Source organism: Macaca mulatta, chromosome 3 (assembly GCF_049350105.2).
Source record: "Macaca mulatta isolate MMU2019108-1 chromosome 3, T2T-MMU8v2.0, whole genome shotgun sequence".
NCBI classification, from domain to species: Eukaryota; Metazoa; Chordata; class Mammalia; order Primates; family Cercopithecidae; genus Macaca; species Macaca mulatta.
In genome coordinates this window covers 107884378-107905002 of record NC_133408.1, presented here as the reverse complement: position 1 = coordinate 107905002, position 20625 = coordinate 107884378, and the positions used below count along the sequence as shown (strand labels likewise).

Genomic DNA, 20625 nt, shown 5'->3' with positions numbered 1-20625 from the left:
TTCCCAGGTACATTTTTATGTAAGTCATACAGTTTTCTTCATAATAGATGTTTGAATAGGATGGAGCTATGAAATTTCACTCCCTTATTTATTTTATTATTCATTACAGGAACATCCCTCACTAGGCCAACTTTCAGAGAAATTAATAGACAACAACATTAATGTCATCTTTGCAGTTCAAGGAAAACAATTTCATTGGTATAAGGTATGTTAACTCCGAAAATGTGAAAATTAAATTTTTTTCATTGGTAATTGAAATTAAGACATTTTTTTAGAGCCACAGATAAGGATTCTGGAATTATTATACTTTGTACAATCTAAATTCTATATTGTATTACTAAAGTATCCTTTACAATGTCTTAACTTAGCATTTAAGTATAAGTTCTATTTAGGTTTGTAACATCTAGAACTGAAACTGAGAACTGAGAATTGTATTCAGTACACTTGAGCGCAACTTGATGCTTAGGGTGGTCTCAAATGTGGCAATAGTGGAGAAGCCTTACCAGGAAAAAAGTAGTTCACAATCCATCTTTGCATCTTGCATGTCTAGAGTGCTTCTTATTCTGGTCCATGAGCATAACCTCCTAATAGGTTAAAGTTGGAGAATATCAGCTTAATTCTCAATAGCACTGACACACCTAGCTTTGGTCTAGGTCATTCAATAATGGACCAAAAAGGGCCATGGAAGTGGCTGAGCCAGTCAAAGCCTTGGTGACATAAGAATAATCTTGGTGGTGTCTGGAGTCCTTTGGGCCAGGTGAGACCCTCAAGCAAAACAAAGCAGCTGTGTCACACTGGAGGTGCCACGGATCCCTCAGCCTAGAACTGTTTCTCTGCAACGCTGCTGTAGCTTTCTTTTCACAGTCTTTAAGGCTCTTTCTTCCTAGAAACTCTCTTGTTTTCATTTTCATGAAGCTATGACACCTTAATTTTCATTATGCATCTCTGTTCACTTGGTCTCCTTCCTCTCCTTTGCTATCTTTGCTTCTCCCATCTACTCCCTAATTATACATCTCCCCTCAGTGGCCAGTCCCCAGTGCCCTCTACTTATTTTTTAAAACTGCAGAGAAAGTGCATTTTTTTGGCTTCAATAAATACTTGAACCCATTTGGATTTGCCACAAGCTGGTGTTCCCTCTACCAGTTTCCCTATTACCTACCTACCTTATCATCTGAAAGCACTACTTTAATCACAACACTTCTTCCCTTAGAAACCTATGGTGAAGCTTTATTTATTTAGGGTAAATGTATGGAGTACAAGTGCAAGTTTGTTACATGTGTAGATTGCATAGTGGTGAAGCCAGGGCTTTCAGAGTATCTATCACTCGAATAGCACACATTGTACCCATTAAGTGATTTCTCATCATCCATCCCACTCCCAGACCCTCACCCTTCCAAGTCTCCATTATCTATCATTCCACATCATGTATACACATTATTTAGCTCCCACTTATGGGTGAGAACATGTGCTATTTTTCTTTCTGTGTCTGACTTAGTGAAACTTTATTTAATTTCTTGTTTTCCCAAATGTATATACCATGGAATCACATTTTAAGGTAACAACAAACTAACATCTGCAGAAGTAGGACTCTGGTCAAAATTAAATGGCCCAAACCACTTTATTAACAATCATAACAGCTTCCACTTACTGAGTACTTAACTATTGTCAGGGATTGAGTTTGTAAACATTTATTAAACTAATCCTTTTAGCAACTCATAAAAATGAGGGCAGTCATCTTAATATGCCCATTTTAAAGATAAGGAACCATATTTTAGGAGATTAAATACTTACCCAAGGGTTTCTAACAACCCAAATCCTTTGCTCTTAACCTCTAAGCTTAACAGTTGGCTTTGAAATACCGTGCAGCTTTTCATAGCTTTTGCATCCTCTTTGCTGTTTCTCTAACATTATTTCTTGGTAGCATTATTGGCTCTAGCAGTTTATTCCTATTCCTTTAAAAATTTGCCATTAACTGATAAACCATAAAACCAGGTTTTTTGTTATTAATTGAATTATGCACAATATTAGAATCAACTGGCTCCAGTGTGAGCCCCATGCATGCCCTTTATAGTCACCTCCTTTGACTGCCTAGAGATCTTTTTTATCAATCACCTTTCACCTGGGTTCTAACAACCTCATGGCTGATCTCCGTAATCCATCCTCCATCTGGCTGCCAGGATGATCTGTTGAAAACACAGTGTGACCACAGTACTCCCTTGAGTAAAAGGTTTCAGCGGTGCCCTCTGAATTAGAAGACCAAATCTCTAAGGTGGCACATAAGGCCATGTGGTCTCCGCTTGCCTTTTTGGCCTCATTGCCCCACTGTTCCTTGCCTTGCAGGGATGCTTCTCATCTCTCAGCCACACTTCTAATCCTCCTGTGCCTAAGCACTCAGCCAGGCTGTTTCTTTCCTCTCTGCCTTTGTTCTTGCTGCTCACCCTCGCCTCTCATGTCTGGAAGTCCTTCTTCCTCATTACTTTATTAACTCTTTCTCATACTTTAAGACATAGCTTATAATTCACCTCCTCCAGGAAATAGTCCTTGGCAACTTTCCCCAGATCTCAAATGCTTGCCAGGTATCCCTCTCATTAGGGTCTGTGCACATCTCTATTGTTTCACATGTTCACATGTACAGTGTTTAGTGAAATTGTCATTTATATGCCTGTGAGATCCTTAAGGGTGGAAACTATGTGACCTAGTGATTTGGCATCTCCAAAGTGTGTATAAAGTAGGAGCTCAATAAAAGTCTAGTAAATAAATTTTTAAAATCTATAAATGATAATTTTTTCCTTATGACTTGAGATACCAAATTGTTAGTGTCTAAGTAATGACTGGCATCCAGAAGGAACTTAAGGATATTTGTGAATAGAAAAAATGCAAGAATAAATGGATTTCAAAACTTTTTACCATTTGATTTCCTATAAATACGTGCCCTTTATTCAGATTGACTTTTTTTCTATTTTTGCTCCATCTTCAATTCATGTAGACCTTTAAGCCTTTGCTCATTCTCCCTAAAAATACCTACGGTCTTCTCCATAATTAATAAGCAACATCCATCAAGAACACATACCCCATGAAGTTTCCACTTGTGACTATGATTTTTCCTAACTGAGGAAGTTTTGGGAAGTGCTTCATTAAATAGTGTTAAATCATTTCCAAATTGCAGGCCTACTCTGAACCTTTTAAGTTGCAAATGTGCATTTTATGTTTCTAAGTGGAAGAAACCATACGCAGAACTTCCCAAGCTTATTTCCCCTCAAAACCTTTTATATGCTTAAAATCTCTTGAGCTTTACATTCCATGGAAGATGTGTGGGAGATGTTCATCTGCATTTCGATTGGATTTTTAGGTTGTCATGTACAGTGATTCCGGATGCACACACACAGTCATGCACATATACAGACACACACAACCACTACATGGGTATATGTTCTGGCTGCTCTACTAGATTGCTTATATTTTTCTTGTGTCTTATATGTTTTCATTCATTTAATTGTTCACCTTCAACTGATAACTACAAAAATATTTACTATTTTTTGGTTGCTAACCCATTACATACTATTGTCATTCTTTAAATGCTACTCATATGTTTAATAGGATCTTCTACCCCTCTTGCCGGGCACCATTGCTGGTGAAATAGAATCAAAGGCTGCAAACCTCAATAATTTGGTAGTGGAAGCCTATCAGGTATGTATATATTATATACAATTTTTAAAATAAAATTTTTACACCAATTTCTATGGCGAGGTACAAAGTAGTGCTATGTCATCTTGAGAGGAGAAGTAGAAAGCATTTTAGATTAGGAATTAGGAATCTGACGTTCATCCCTGGCCCTACCACTAACTAGCTTTTTGCTTTGGGAAAGTCATTTCTACTTTCTGTGCCTCACTTTTCTCATTGACAATCAATGAAGATTGGGCTAGAGGCTATCTAAATTTCCTTCTACATCCAATGCTCAGTGAATCATCAAGTCTTAGCTATAGAATGTACTTTATTACCATGAAATTGCATCATTTCCTATCCCATAATGATAAAGTAGAAGTCCACAGTTACATAAGGCAATAATCTGCCAGGGAAGTTGAACTATCTGGGATACAGCAATTATTAAGAGGACTGTGTTGGGGTCTCTATGATCAACCACTTGATTGTTCAACAATTATTTTAGCAGTTTTATCAAAAGAGTTTGATTAAAAGAATCAACTTAGTGGATATTCTATTTTCTTGAGTTCATCATTGTATGCTGTCATCAGTCCTATGAAGAGTGAATGTCTCAATGCAAAGAATTTAAAGGAACATCTGTTCTTTCAACCTGGATCATTCCTGAATAGAACAACCTCTGTTAAGACATTGCAATAATAGTGACTGCTACTTTTTTACCACTAAGATCCAGTCACTTTCCATACATGACCTCATTTAGTCCACACACCTGATCTATAAGGCAGGTGGTTAGTACCCACGTTGTATATTAGTAGAAACCAAAACTTGAGAAAGTGAAACAAGCTCATCAAAGGTTGTTCAACTAATAAGCAGAAGAAAGTGGGATCCGAATCCAGGTATTCCTTTACTTCAAGCCTCAGGTGCTTCCTCCTGTGTGATACCACCTGTTTTTCATTGTTTTACAGTGTGTCAAAAGATATGCTTTATGCTACCTTGAATTTATGGGCCAACTATAAAGTCTCACTTTCCCAAATCCTCTGACGCCCTTCCTGACATGTAGCGTTTAATAGTTAAATTGTAGCCAAAGCATTGTGGAAAAAACTCTGGCTTCTCTTCTCATTTTCTCCAGACAGCGCACCTGCCTTTAGCTTGGGCACGAAAGAGAAAGGCAGGAAGTAGACACAAGATATAAAATGAAGAACTTGTTTAAACTTTCAACTTCTAAAAGGAAAATAAATCTTGCTTGATTTGTTTTCGCTGAGTATAGTTTTCTATGTCTGAAAAGTATGCTGAGTAAAATAAGGAAGAGCATCTTAAGTTACATCTTTCTGACTGTTACAAAAGAAAAGAACAGTGAGACTGAAGAGGGACTTATCACAGAAAATCCAATGTGTCTACAATTCGTTCCCATCAGTAGTCTATTCCCAAGAATAATCAAAATAAGAGAAAAGCTTATGCTGTTAGAAACCACCCTAAATTCTTTAGTATGAACCTGTTTATTACTCCAAACAAAGTATATAAACTGACAGATTTTTACCTGTGTGTCAGACTGCCCAGTGGCAAAGGAGATAGCAACATTTGGTTATTTTGCCTAGCATAGGTATGCAATGCCTTAGCCCACTGTAAACAGTGGAAAACCTTAAACAGTGGAAAAATGATATTAAATCCAACAAAAACTTACTGTGGCTAACTACTCTTCTTAAGTTGGAATTCTGTTATTATTTTATATATGTTTACATTATCAAAAATCTTCTAAACTTTCATTTTGTGTTCACAGTCCAACAGAATCAATTCACAATCCATTGAAGAATTATATAGAATCTGCCTCTGTACCTACTAGATACTAAAAGGGAAGCTTAAGATTATGAATTTCTGAATCCCCAAAATGGGCAAAAATTTAAGGATTTGGCTTCACTTCAGGCTTGAAAAACATTGGCCTAACTAGCAAAGATCTTTTTCTTTTCTTCTTCTTCTTCTTTTTTTTTTTTTTTTTTTTTTTTTTGAGATGGAGTTTCACTCTGTCTTGCCCAGGCTGGAGTGCAGTGGTGAGATCTTGACTCACTGCAACCTCCACCTCCCAGGTTCAAGTGATTCTCCTGCCTCAAGCTCCAGAGTAGCTAGGATTACAGGCATGTGCCACCCACACCCGGCTAATTTTTGTATTATTAGTAGACGCAGGGTTTCACCATGCTGGTCTGGAACTCCTGACCTCAAGCAGTCCACCTGCCTCAGCCTCCCAAAGATCTGGGATTAGAGGCATGAGCCACCACACCAGGCCAACTAAGATCTTAAGAGAAGCAGAATTTTAGAAGGGTAAACTGAGGATGTTCATTGTGTTAGGCATTTCCTTCTGATCTGCTGGTTGCCACATATCAACATCCTTGTATACCACTGGAAGTTTCTATTGATTTACCAAAATTATACAATTAATTGTTGCAGTATCTATGAGCTCTCTGGAAGACAAAAAAAATGTGACTGACATAGTCTTACCTACTGTAAATAATATTTACATTGAGAAATTAGAGGAAAGTCTCTTGTTCTAAAGATATGCTGCCAGAATTCCATGATTATTTGTCAGTAAGCACGTGTTTCTATGTTGATTATACCATTGAAGAAGAGAAATCACTCAAGTAAAGAATTAGAAGCCACTGGAAATTATTTTTCTTTTCATAACCAGCTGCTTGCTCTTTTCTTTAGGTACATACTTCATTTTTCCTTTTTTTTTTTTTTTACAAGTGAAGGATTTTTGCATGTGGTAGACTCAGTTGTATGGAATAAAGTGCACACAGATCTGAAGCATACATTAAAGTTAGCTAGATCCTTTGGAAGTCGAAGATTGTAAAGAAAGAAATTAGTGTGTGCCTGCCACACAATAAGCATTAAATAGATATTTATTGAATGAGTGTATACATGGGTGAATAAATGAATGAATGAATGGTTTTCTGCCCAGTAAGAGGCCCTATTTTGATATTAAGGATTGCAGCAATCTTGGCTGACACAAACAAGTCCCAGGGACTTGGGAAAAATTCTAAGCCATTCTTGGAGAACCTTATAGAACCACATAGAACCATATCTGTTAGGTAATTCTTGCTCCTTCAGTGTAGAAATGGCCTTCCTAAAATGTACTTGTCAATTCTGCGTCAATAAGGCATTTTAGCTATCATGATAGTCTCAATTGTTTGAAACAAAAAATATTTCTTTAGCAGCTTTATATGACAGAAGCATTTTCTACATTTGCAGGTGTCAAGATTTACCCTTTATGATGATATATGTGTTCTCAAAGTTTAATTATACTTTATCATAAAATATAGTTATTACTGGATTAAAAATGGCTATTTTGTTAACAGACTGATAAATATCTTTGAAGGGCTCAAAATGCAGTCATGGAAATATGTAAAAAAATAGAATAATTTGAATGCAGATAATCGAATCCTTCAGTATTTCTTATGTATTTCAAATACAATTGGGTCTTTATGTGGAAACACTGTTTTTATTCATCCTTTTATAGAAACAGACTCTTTGATCTAGTTAAAATGAAATCTATAATGATTTAGTAAGCTTGACTCTGCTTTGTTGCTTACATTTGAAACTACTCTCATATGTAATTTAAAAATAATGTCTCTGCAGAAGCTCATTTCAGAAGTGAAAGTTCATGTGGAAAACCAGGTACAAGGTGTCTATTTTAACATTACTGCCATCTGTCCAGATGGGTCCAGAAAGCCAGGCATGGAGGGATGCAGAAACGTGACAAGCAACCATGAAGTATGTGGGTGTGCATTTTTCCCTTTTAAAATAAACTAAGTTGCTTGGCATATTTTCTTACAGAAAAGTCAAACCATTCTGAAACATTTTACTTACTACTGCCTCTAAGAATCTTATTTATACTTCAAGGTAACTTTCATTGTCTCTTCTCAAAGTTCCTCTTTGTTTTAGCTATTGTTCTCTCCAACTCTCAGGTTTTAATATGTATAAAACCTGTATGCATAAAATATGTATAAAACCTATACATTTTAATATGTATAAAAACGGTTACTGTCTTAGAAATAGTGATTTCCTTCAAAATCTCATTTTGGAAGAATGGTTTTTCTTACCTTTTACATTGTTTTTTCCTTTTCATTTGCTTACATGCCATCTTTCCTTCACTTTCAATGTGCGTGTGTGTGTAATATTAAACAATTATTTATCAATAGTAACTTTAAACTTAGGTGTCATGACCAGCATAAATTAGGAAATCATTTATTCTCAAATAAGTAGTGTTTATACTTGTAATAATGATAATGCCTTTTTGGTTTCATATTCACAAAGTCTCAAAGTAATGTGAAATTTTAAGTCACATACCACAGAAAAGAATGGGAATGATAGAGCAGTTGATAAAGGCTAAGAATTTCAAAATCTTTCACTTTGTGATTGCCCCAATACACTCATAATTATCTAAATTATCTACAAGGAGGTAGGGAAATTTGTTAAAAACAATACAAAATGAGAAGAGCCATCATTTACCAAAAAAGAATGGAGACAGATCCAGATTGTAACAGTATCAGGAAACAGAACCAGAGGAGAGAGAGATTCTCCAAGGATTGGCACAATAGAAAGAGTAACACAAAGAAACATACTCTTTAAGGGAGTCTTTGTTGGGTGAAGTGATTTTGAGTGAGTCATTTATGTCATGAGGCATTGTCTCATTTTTAAATGAATGACTTGAACTAGAAGATTTCCAACCCCTTTTCCTTTGAAGTTCTATGATGATTAATTATGTAATGTCATGCTATAGAAAAAAAGAAAAAGTTATTGAACGTGATAGAAGATTCTAAAAATGAATAAAAGAGAATCCTGTCTTCTCTTTAGTTAGAATATGTTTTTCTATCTTAGGAATTTTAGAGCTGTATATTTTAAATTAATTATTGCCAGTTTTTAATTCTGTGGTTTCTTCTATGATCACTCCATGGATTTTGTTCAAAGGATATCATATTTTGCAAAATACACTTTGGCTTTTCATTAAAACTACAGAGAAAACTTTTTACTCGCAAATATAGCACTAAGTTACTTTATGAAAAAATGGCTACTGTCTTAGAAATAGTTATTTCCTCCAAAATCTCATTTTGGAAGAGTGGTTTTTCTTACCTGTTACACTGTTTTTTTTCTTTTCATTTGCTTGCATGCCATCTTTCCTTCACTTTCAATTGAGTGGTTTAAATAGTTTAACTCTCAGGAATAGTCATATGACCTCTTAGTTATGGAAACCCCAGAGTATGATCTACTGTTAGAGATGGCAGTGGCCACATTAACTTACGTATCTGTTAAGCCTCAGCATTCTCAAAGACGAAAGCATTTTAAGTATAACACCAACTGTATTGATTTTAATATTACGGAACAAATTCTAGTGTTTCATGTATATATAAGCCAAATTTAGATACTTTATATTATTGTATCATAGACACATATTCCACCCAAAAAGCTCAGCACAAATTAATTTTAAATTGCAATGGATCTCAATCCAACATGAAATAAATATACCTTATTTACCAAAGTACCTAAAGATGGTAAGGTGAGCCAATAAATATAAATAGACATATTAAATCAATTGTGTTGTGCAAAAAGAAGAAATAGAGAAAAAGAAAACATTTGACCAGTTCCTGCCAGCCCAGCTCCTTAGTTCTGGGCTATCTTCTTCCACTGAGACAAGCAGATGACCTGTGCTGAGGTCTTAAGATTTGAGAATGAGAGTCCTAAACAATTTTATTTTGAGTAACATCACAGAAAGCCACATGTTTTCCTCCACTGAAACCCTGTATAAACTAAAATGTAACTGAAGCTTTACTTGGGCTCCTAGAAAATAGGAACAAAATTAAAATTGTTCATTTGAACATCTTACCTCAGGGTTTTTAAAATCTTTTATTTATTTATTTATTTATGAGACGGAGTCTCGCTGTGTCACTGAGGCTGTAGTGCAGTGGTGCGATCTCGGCTCACTGCAATCCAAGTGATTCTCCTGCCTCAGCCTCCCTCCCAAGTAGCTAGGACTACAGGTTCATGCCACCACACTCAGCTAATTTTTGAATTTTTAGCAGAGATGGGTTTTCACCATGTTGGCCAGGCCGATCTCGAACTTCTGACCTCGGGTGATCCAACTCCCTCGACCTCCTAAAGTGCTGGGATTACAGGTGTGAGCCACCGCGCCAGGTCTCATCTCAGGGTTTTAAACCAGTAGAGCAGAAGCCCTTTACTTTGGTTTATGTGATCTATCTCTAGTGTCAAATATTCAATACCCCACATTTTAATGGCTGAATTTAGAAAATGGTCTATTCTTTCTTATGTTTGCTAAGAAATTAATCATCAGTGATGGGGTAGACGCTTCAAAAAGGCTTGCACTCAAGTCTATTTAATGGTGCAATATAGGGATTAGCAGTCATTATATTCTTTAACTCTCAAGTTCATTAGTTGGAGAATAAATGACATTAAAAAGAGATGTTGCATGTATATGAAAGTGATTACATGTGTTTATTTTACAAATATTTTTAATTTCTCTAAGATGGTTCCTTATCAATTCAGTTATTAACAGATATAATATTAGTAATAAAAATAATTAAGGTATGTAAATATATTTCCTTTTTCCTCCTAAATTTAGGTTCTTTTCAATGTAACAGTTACAATGAAAAAATGTGATGTCACAGGAGGAAAAAACTATGCAATAATCAAACCTATTGGTTTTAATGAAACCGCTAAAATTCATATACACAGAAACTGCAGCTGTCAGTGTGAGGACAACAGAGGACCTAAAGGAAAGTGTGTAGATGAAACTTTTCTAGATTCCAAGTGCTTCCAGTGTGATGAGAATAAATGTCATTTTGATGAAGATCAGTTTTCTTCTGAGAGTTGCAAGTCACACAAGGATCAACCTGTTTGCAGTGGTCGAGGAGTTTGTGTTTGTGGGAAATGTTCATGTCACAAAATTAAGCTTGGAAAAGTGTATGGAAAATATTGTGAAAAGGATGACTTTTCTTGTCCATATCACCATGGAAATCTGTGTGCTGGTGAGTATAAATATACACAGGCAGCTTTTACTTGTCACTATTACACCAGCATAGATGTTAAAGTATCTTTAAATCACATCTTTACAAATTAGCAAAATTGAATCTGAATTTGTTATTCAAAGTTTCATCGCCCATGAAATTAGGGCATGGCAACAGATTTATAGTATGTGATTTTGATATTTATATTTTAACCTATTTTATACAGGAAATGCTTCAAAATAAAAACCTAAAATTAATTGCTATTCTCATGCTTTCCTTGATCTTGGAAAGAAATATACCAGAAAAGGAAATGCTGATGATATCTGACACATTGTCTAGAAGAATCAGAGTATTCTTCTAGAAGGATCTGATTCATTCTGGTAAATGGTCACTCCCTCCAACTTGCACATAGGATTTTATTTCTGTCAGGATGATGGGGAGTGAGGTATAAGAGTATATTTTTCATTCATATGAAAATCTTTAATGCATTATTATAAATGGTATTCCAAGCTGGCAGGAATTTAAGCCTCTCCAGTTTATTTTGGGCCACCACCAGCAACGAAACTGCCAGAGGACAGCATTCTTCAAGAAAATACTTCCTTACTAAGTAATCTAAAAGATTCGTCCTTGAGGCCACACACAGACCAAATTTTAAACATAAAATAAATTAAAATAAAAATACCAAGATTACTCTTGGGCTATTCAATTTACTGCCACCTACAGGTTAGATTCCAGAAAATCTAATCAACATTTGCAAACTAAAACAAAATACCATTTTTAAGTGAATTAAATAAATTACCTGTCATCTGCGTTCTGTGATAATTTTCCTGTGACAATATGCTAAATTTACTCGTTGAGAAAAACATCTTTTTAGTATCTGTATTTTAGTAAATAAATATTTGTTAAATTATTGATGAATGGAAACATCATCATAAGCATATGGGATGCAACAAACCTATAAAAAATAAATGGTGCAATCTAGTCTAAGCTGAAAATTTGGCCTGTATCACCTAAATGTGCAGTGGAAATTGTCTTTTTTTCTATAACATACATAGAATATTTTAATATATATACAAACATGTATTCAACTGTAACTGACATCATGGGTAGGATGGATTATAGATGACTTTAGAATGAACCAGCCGTTGTCCACCATATTTTACAGGGAGGAAAAATATTATTTTACAGTGAAGAGAAAGAATTTTCTGAAGTCATGTCCCACAACTGTCAATCTCTCAAGAGAGTTTCAAATACATTTGAGTATTTGTCCCAGTCCCTGCAGTAAAATATCTAGTGTACTAGCTTTTCTATATGAGTATGATACTTCTGACCCACAAGCAGTTGAAAATCTGCTTTGAATTGTTTCTGTGTAAGTGCAGACTGTAACTGACATGTACTTTCTCCACTAGTCTCCTTTGGGAATAAAAACACATGTTCACAGGCCTGCTGGCGAGGATTCAGCATAAGCTTGCACAGCACACAGGGCTTGACCGACATTTGTCTGGCCTGGACTTCATTAGTTTTACACTTAGCAAATTGAGCTGGTCCTACAGTAGAATCTGTGGAACAATTATCCTGTGAGGTGCTCAGCAGTAAAAGAAGAGAGAGAGGGAGCTAAGAAAGGAAAAGAAGGGAGAGAGATAGAAGGAAGGAAGGGAGGGAAGGAAGGAGAAAGGAAAGGAGGCAGGGAGGGCGAGAGGGAGAAAAGAGGAAGGTTGGTTTGTGGCTAGATAAGCTTCAGAATTCCTATATAATCATGTGAAATGTACTTCCTTTTGACAATTTCTAGTGCACACTGGCATATTAAGTTTTGGACACTTTTTCTGTCTAAAATCCATTTAACTCTGTGTAACTGTGTTTTCTTCACCCCACATGCATAAATGCTCCCCCACCACACACACACCATCTTTCTTTCTTTTTTTCATTTACCATCTAAGAACAGCTCACAGGATAGAGGAGGATCTGTCCTGCTAACTTACTAAATAATGCACTGAGGATGTGAAAGCATTTGTTCAACTTCCCAAGAAATCTGATCTTTAAACATGGCATTAGCAGTACTGAAGCACTAGAAAGGTTTGCTTCACAGTCCTGTAAAGTTATCCTAGGCCTTCAGCAACATCAGAAGACTGAGAGAATAGGTGATGGAAGCCATTAATCAAATACCTGTATTTTTTCTAACTTCAAGTCAGGGAGTTAACATTACTTCGGCCTTTGCAGTTTCTTGATATGTGTGTGTTTTTAATGTAAAACTGAATATGCGATGACATTCAAGTAGTCTGGCAGCCACTGAAGCAGGGGTGCCCTTCAAGCTTATTAGGAGAGTGCATTAACATGGGGAGATTATCTACAGTAGAACAGTTTTGAAAACAGATCCTCCTAAATCCAACACTGTTTGTGTCAGACCAACGAAAAAGTGATGTTGTTTCCATTCATTGGACTGTCAGTGCGTTTCCATGGAGATGATACAGGAATCCATGGTTAAAAATTCTTTACAAAGTCAGTGATCCAGATAACGTAGGTCCTGCGGTGTCTTCCTCACAGGGCATGGAGAGTGTGAAGCAGGCAGATGCCAATGCTTCAGTGGCTGGGAGGGAGATCGGTGCCAGTGCCCTTCAGCAGCAGCCCAGCACTGTGTCAATTCAAAGGGCCAAGTGTGCAGTGGAAGAGGCACGTGTGTGTGTGGAAGGTGTGAGTGCACCGATCCCAGGAGCATCGGCCGCTTCTGTGAACACTGCCCCACCTGTCATACGGCCTGCAAGGAAAACTGGTATGATTTCTCTGATTCCAAACATACACAAAGAATAGCTACTTTTGTCCTTTTTTGTTCTGACTTCCTTAATCTTAAACGTTGCTGGATACATTGTGACCAGCACGCTAAAAAAGAATTAAATGAGAAATGCTATGAATTAGAAGACTTAAATTCAAATCTCTGACCCTTGGATAGCTGTGGAAGCATTGGAATAAATCTGGACACTCACTACCTTAGCTTTTTGGAAATTAGAGGTTACCTGCTGCCCAGCATACTATTTAGTAATAGAGTGATCTAGGACAAGTTGTTACAATTTTCTGTGCCTCAGTTTCCTGATATCAAAAGTGAGGATAGTAATAATACCTTGCTATATTTCTGTGAAAGAATCAAATGATTCATATAAAAAAACTCACCTTTGGACTTGATGCATGGCAATCATAGAATGTTAGCTGTTACTGCTATGTTTTATTTTTAATATTTTAATGATAAAGAACAATGGTGTCCGTGACACACCCTAGAAATAAGTGATCTATAAATGAAAGATGATATGTTAAATGAAGGTGACATTACTCTTTTGTGCCAATAAATATTTCAGTAACAATTTGAGATCTGCACAAAGTCTACTAATCTAAACATCACTGTAACTTCCAGTTTGTTTTAGTCAGCATTTTAAACCATTGACTTTCTCAGATTAGTAGCGCAAGTAAGTTTTTTAGAATTATGCATGGTAATTTATTTAAATCATTTGGAAATGCAATCCTTCAATGTAATGATGGTGTAATTTCTAATGAACATAATCAAAATTTGATTTGTTTCTGCATTGTTATTTTGTGTTTTGTTTTCTTGTGGAAAATATTATAGTCTACCACCTTTTTAAAGAATAAATATTTTCACTTCTGTTTCCCCTTGCAGGAATTGTGTGCAATGCCTTCACCCTCACAATTTGTCTCAGGCTATACTTGATCAGTGCAAAACCTCATGTGCTCTCATGGAACAACAGCATTATGTCGACCAAACTTCAGGTAGGCCAAAGCTTAATAATCAAAGCACAGAATAGTGTCTGTAGAGGATGATCTTCCTCCAAAAGACCCATAAGTAACCATGCTAAAGAAAGGACCGGGCCGGGTGTGGTGGCTCACACCTTTAGTCCCAGCACTTTGGGAGGCCAAGGCTGGTGGATCACCTGAGGTCAGGAGTTCGAGACCAGCCTGGCCAACATGGTGAAACCCCCATCTATACTAAAAATACAAAATCAGTCGGCTGTGGTGGCTGGCGCCTGTAATCCCAGCTACTCAGGAGGCTTAGGCAGGAGAATCGCTTGAATCCGGGAGGTGGAGGTTGCAGCGAGCTGAGATCGTGCTATTGCACTGCAGCCTGGGCAATAAGAGCGAAACCCTGTTTAAAAAAAAAAAAAAGAGAGAGAGAGGACTGAGGGCTTTATTTTTAAATTTTGAATTAAATTTTAAAAAACATTGCTTTATTCTTTATAACAATAATAAATATGTGTTTATGTGTCGTCTTCTACCTTAGATACTTCCTTCATGTTCACTGGCTCATTTAATGTCATACAACTCTTTGAGATTGGTATAATCTCCATTTTACAGATGGGGAAACTGAGGTTCAGGGAAATTTTTGTATGAGGGCTGCTATCTCTTAACTAGTAATGTTAAGATACATGTCTTAGACCAAGATCTTCAAACTAAAACTTCCATACCCTTTTCATTACATCACATTTATGATCATTCATTCTTTTTTTTTTTTTTTTTTTTTTTTTTTTTTTTTTTTTTTTGAGACGGAGTCTCGCTCTGTAGCCCAGGCTGGAGTGCAGTGGCCGGATCTCAGCTCACTGCAAGCTCCGCCTCCCGGGTTCACGCCATTCTCCGGCCTCAGCCTCCAGAGTAGCTGGGACTACAGGCGCCCGCCACCTCGCCCGGCTAGTTTTTTGTATTTCTTTAGTAGAGACGGGGTTTCACCGTGTTCGCCAGGATGGTCTCGATCTCCTGACCTCGTGATCCGCCCGTCTCGGCCTCCCAAAGTGCTGGGATTACAGGCTTGAGCCACCGCGCCTGGCTATGATCATTCATTCTTAAGCTATATTTTTATCAAAATGAAAAGCACCAGGAAGGAATGGCACTTTTCAAGTTACATATTTTGTAAAAGCAGATCATTTTTACTTAGAAATTTTTGGCTTCACCTGAAACATGAAAGCAAATATTGATTAGACATGATGAAGTTCAGAACTGGAAGCAAGTTTGAATTATGAAGGAAAATTATGGCTCAGTAGACTTCATCTCTTAGTGAAATGAGTCTACATGGGGAACTCATATTTCTGGTTCACTGAGGACTTGATAGCCAATTTATTTGGATGCCTTTCCATGGAAGTACATTGCATGGGAATTCAGCTGTGTAGATGAGACGGGAAACCTAACCACTCAGCCACACCATAGCAAGCACACTCAGTGGTTACAGGGTACCATCTTTGGGAGATTTAAAAAACTGAATCGTAAACTCGTTATATTGTATACATTAACATGTGCAGTTTTTGTATATCAATGATACTTAATAAAGCTGTTTAAAAAAAAAAAAGCAAAACAAAACAAAACAAAAAGTTATTTAGAACCCAGAACCCTACTTTGCACAGGGGTAAGGTGTGGACCTCCACATGCATTAGAAACTAACCTTGAAATTATATCTTTATTAAAACATTCCTATTGCAACTATTATTTCAAGTCTCTCCAACCTGTAAGAAAAACTCCAGCTCTTAGAGAGACTGCACAAAAGAATAAACTTTCTCCAGAGTGTTGTTTCCTTTTTCCCTCACATCCACACTGATCTTAGCCCATAATGAACTTGGCTCTGAAAAGAGCCCCATGTGCTGCCAGCTGGAGCTGCAGCAATCACTCCAGAAAGCCAAGTGCCTTTCTAATAAATAAGGCCTTACTATCAACATGTCATTTATTATGTTAAGTAAACACTACTTTGACTTAAGTGTTGTTACAAAAAGTATTCCCTTAAAGCTCCTTAGGAAAAGTCCTGGCCTGACCTAAACTAAGGAAAGTATAGGCTAGGCATGAATGTTTGACCACTCATAGCATTTCAATATGCATGCAGATTTGAGCTCCGAAGATGCCCTCTGTTGTAACCTATTAGAAATATTTCCAAAATGTGTCAGTAGCTAGGGGCCACCCCTCCCCTTCACAACTATTGTGCAAGGAGAGGGAAAGGGCATTTGTTAGGCACCTCTATTATCTATCCACTCAGTCGCACTTAAAGGCTGTTCTTTCAGGCTCTCTGGCTGAGCTCCCACCAGGCGAGAAGCCACTAAGTGGAATCAAGCCGGGCGCCCCCCTGAGGATCTGCTTAGCTGATTGAGTAGTCCTAAATCAACCAAAGGAAATGACAATCTGTCAGAACAGAAGGCATGTGTGTTATGAACCCAAAGTCACTGTAGAAGCCTCAAAAGACACCACCTTTGAGCAGAATATTTTGGATTCTCTCTCTGTGAGACCTGTAGCAACAGGGACCTACACTGGCATTTGGTGTTTCCATTCCAATTGTAGCACTGGGATAGCCTTTGACCTTTCTTTCAAAGTACCTTATCTCTCACACACACACACACACACACACAAATAGGCTTAATTAAGTCTTCTCGCTTGAGAGGAACCCTTTCCCTTATCACCGAGCTTGGCCTTATTCAAAAACATGCTTAGTCCTCACTGGAAATTCAGACCCAAATCAGCCAGGATTGGTTGGGAGGTGCACTATGCTAAGCCTTAGCAGGTCACCACCCTAGTGGCCATCGGAACTTTGGATGAGGTCCCCAAACCTTGGAGAACGGGTGGGGGCACACATGCCTCTTTAGCCACAAAGTAATTTTATTAATCTGGGGCAGCTGGTGAGTTAGTTCTATGGAATACTTGCCTATTGTGTAACCATATTCCTCTTAGATTAGGGTAATGCCTCTGGCAACAACAGAGTCTGTAGACTTTTAAGCACCAGATCTTTGGCAATGAAGGTGTGCCAAAGATCTGGTGCTAAAACGAGATCTAGCATGTCCCTCCTCTTAACACAACATTTCTTTTTCCAGCTAGTAATTATTTGTCCTAAGTATTATTTGTTCTTAAAATACACAGTGCATTTTTAGAGGCAAATGGAATAGGTGTAGTTAACGACAAGTAAAAAGTAAATTAATGAAAAATGAAGAATGACATTTTCATGTGATCCCAAATGGGACACTCCTATTTCCTGGAGAAGCCATGTATAATAATAATGAAAATTTACACTTCAATTTCTGAAGAAATATTTATTTACCTATTAGAGTAGTTTTGATTTTAGTTTTTGCAGATGTTTACTTTATTTTCCATTACTGGCGTGGAACAAATGAAGACGAAGCATAACAAGAGAAATATATCCTAAGGCCCAGAATGGCTCAATAATTTTTTGAAATCCTATTTTCCCTTTAGTGATCAACCGTACACACCACAAAAACTATTCCTCTTTCTGTCTTGGATTAAATTATGCTTGGTTATGGGACATGGACATATTCCAGTTAATACAATTAAAGAATCAAGCTGCAAAGGAATAATATGATTGAATACCTTAATCATGGCTATTCTCCAAAGGAGGGTTGTCTATTGAAAATATTTTCACAATAAACGTGCAAGAAAAATTAGAGAGCTTACTGTTTCTGAATCAAAGGTAATTTCAATCCCCTGATTTGAAAATGTAGATTTGCAAATATCTTTGGCACTATTAATTGAGGCGTGAACATCATTTACGTGATAGACTGTTTTGATTTACTTATTCCAATTTTTAATCCATTTATTTGTTTGCTTCATTACAGAATGTTTCTCCAGCCCAAGCTACTTGAGAATATTTTTCATCATTTTCATAGTTACATTCTTGATTGGGTTGCTTAAAGTCCTTATCATTAGACAGGTGATACTACAATGGAATAGTAACAAAATTAAGTCCTCGTCAGATTACAGAGTGTCAGCCTCAAAAAAGGTCAGTGAATTCTAAAAAAGAATTGCTAACAGTATGTTATTGCCTAGTTACAATATTTAGGCCCTTAGTTAATAATAATATTTCTTCTCCATTAAGGATAAGTTGATTCTGCAAAGTGTTTGCACAAGAGCAGTAACCTACCGACGTGAGAAGCCTGAAGAAATAAAAATGGATATCAGCAAATTAAATGCTCATGAAACTTTCAGGTGCAACTTCTAAAAAAAGATTTTTAAATACTTAATGGGAAACTGGAATTCTTAATCATTGCTCCTAAAGATTATAATTTTAAAAGTCACAGGAGGAGACAAATTGCTCACGGTCATGCCAGTTGCTGGTTGTATACTCGAACGAAGACTGACAAGCATCCTCATCATGATGTGACTCACATAGCTGCTGACTTTTTCAGAGAAAAATGTGTCTTACTACTGTTTGAGACTAGTGTCATTGTAGCACTTTACTGTAATATATAACTTATTTAGATCAGCATAGAATGTAGATCCTCTGAAGAGCACTGATTACACTTTACAGGTACCTGTTATCCCTACACTTCCCAGAGAGAACAATGCTGTGAGACAGTTTAGCATTGTGTCACTACAAGGGTACAGTAATCCCTGCACTGGACATGCGAGGAAAAAAATAATCTGGCAAGTATATTCTAAGGTTGCCAAACACTTCAACAGTTGGTGGTTGAATAGACAAGAACAGCTAGATGAGTAAATGATTCATGTTTCATTCTTCCAAGAGGTGGACAGATAAAACCTTAATCTTAAAAGATTATTGCTTTTTAAAGTGTGTAGTTTTATGCATGTGTTTTTATGGTTTGCTTCTTTTTACAAGATGGATACTAATTCCAGCATTCTCTCCTCTTTGCCTTTATGTTTTGTTTTCTTTTTTACAGGATAAGTTTATATATGTCACAGATGACTGGATTAATTAAGTGCTAAGTTACTACTGCCATAAAAAACTAATAATACAATGTCACTTTATCAGAATACTGGTTTTAAAAGCTGAATGTTAATAGGGGACACTGTAAAGTACCATCAAAATCTGAATAGCTTCATTGTGCACAGGTGTGGAGTTTTGTATCTTCTTACCTGGTAAACTGAAGGGATTGTTTGGCCATTTCATTTACCTGATCATTAATTCACAAGATATTTAGAAATTCTGCCTCAAGCAAAGTACCACATTTTGAATATTTTCTTAGATTTTGATTGCAAGTAGATATCAGCGTTTTTTAAATGAAAAGCTATATTATCTTTTCTCTTCAAGGCAGCCTAAGGATGTTCTCTCCCGGAATCACTCCAACCCTTCTTGCCAGAATCCATAAAAGTATAAAATTGGAGGAGAATAGATGATATCTTAGATATCTTAGAAATAAGCTATTTTTTTTTTTTTGAGATGGAGTTTCACTCTTGTCACCCAGGCTGGAGTGCAATGGCATGATCAGGGCTCACTGCAACCTCTGCCTCCCGGGTTCAAGCAATTCTCCTGCCTCAGCCTCCTGAGTAGCTGGGATTACAGGCATCCACCACCATGCCCAGCTAATTTTTGTATTTTTAGTAGAGATGGGGTTTTGCCATGTTGGACAGGTTGATCTCAGACTCCTGACCTCAGGTGATCTACCCTCCTCGGCCTCCCAGAGTGTTGGGATTACAGGCATGAGCCACCATGTCAGGCTGCTAATTCTCCTTTTTAGTGAGTTGGGGAACTGAACCTCAGAAAACTTAAATAATTTCTCAAAAAACACTCAACTGATAAAGTGGCCACATTGGAAAGGAGTTTCTATCTTCTCATTGCCAGGCCAGTGTTCATTGCACAATATCATGCTACCTCTTGAATCTTTAAAATATTCAATTGGCAAATGTTTTTCAATGTGATTTACTCAAGTCTTAAGTGTATGAGGAAAGCTCAAAGCAAAATAGAAAAGAATAACTCAAACCTAATTGTCCATAATCAGCTTCCAGTCTTTCATGCTAATCAACTTCTTAAGAGACTGAAGCATGGCGCACCTACAAGGGAATTCCTTTGTACCATAGCCTATATGAACAGTGTTCCCTGGAGTTCTCCAGTGCTCAGCTTGAGACCTTGATACACGGGCCATGAGCCTTGTCTTCCCCAGTGGAAATTTCTTTACACTTACCTTATCCCTATGGACTTAGTCTGATTTTATTGGCTAGCAGTCTAACAGTCCTGTGTGGATAC

The 20625-nt window shown here is 36.9% G+C and overlaps 1 protein-coding gene across 1 annotated transcript in view; it reads left to right on the top strand.

Moving 5' to 3' along the window:
* The window catches only part of ITGB8 (integrin subunit beta 8), an 80502-nt gene extending 60685 nt beyond the window's left edge, over positions 1–19817 (top strand). Inside the window, 8 exon segments of the mRNA NM_001265993.1 lie at positions 110–205; positions 3598–3687; positions 7285–7419; positions 10283–10688; positions 13209–13434; positions 14329–14438; positions 18260–18423; positions 18520–19817. Of these exon segments, the coding sequence (NP_001252922.1) occupies positions 110–205; positions 3598–3687; positions 7285–7419; positions 10283–10688; positions 13209–13434; positions 14329–14438; positions 18260–18423; positions 18520–18642 (1350 nt within the window). The 3' untranslated portion in view covers positions 18643–19817.
* The last annotated feature ends 808 nt before the right edge of the window (positions 19818–20625 follow it).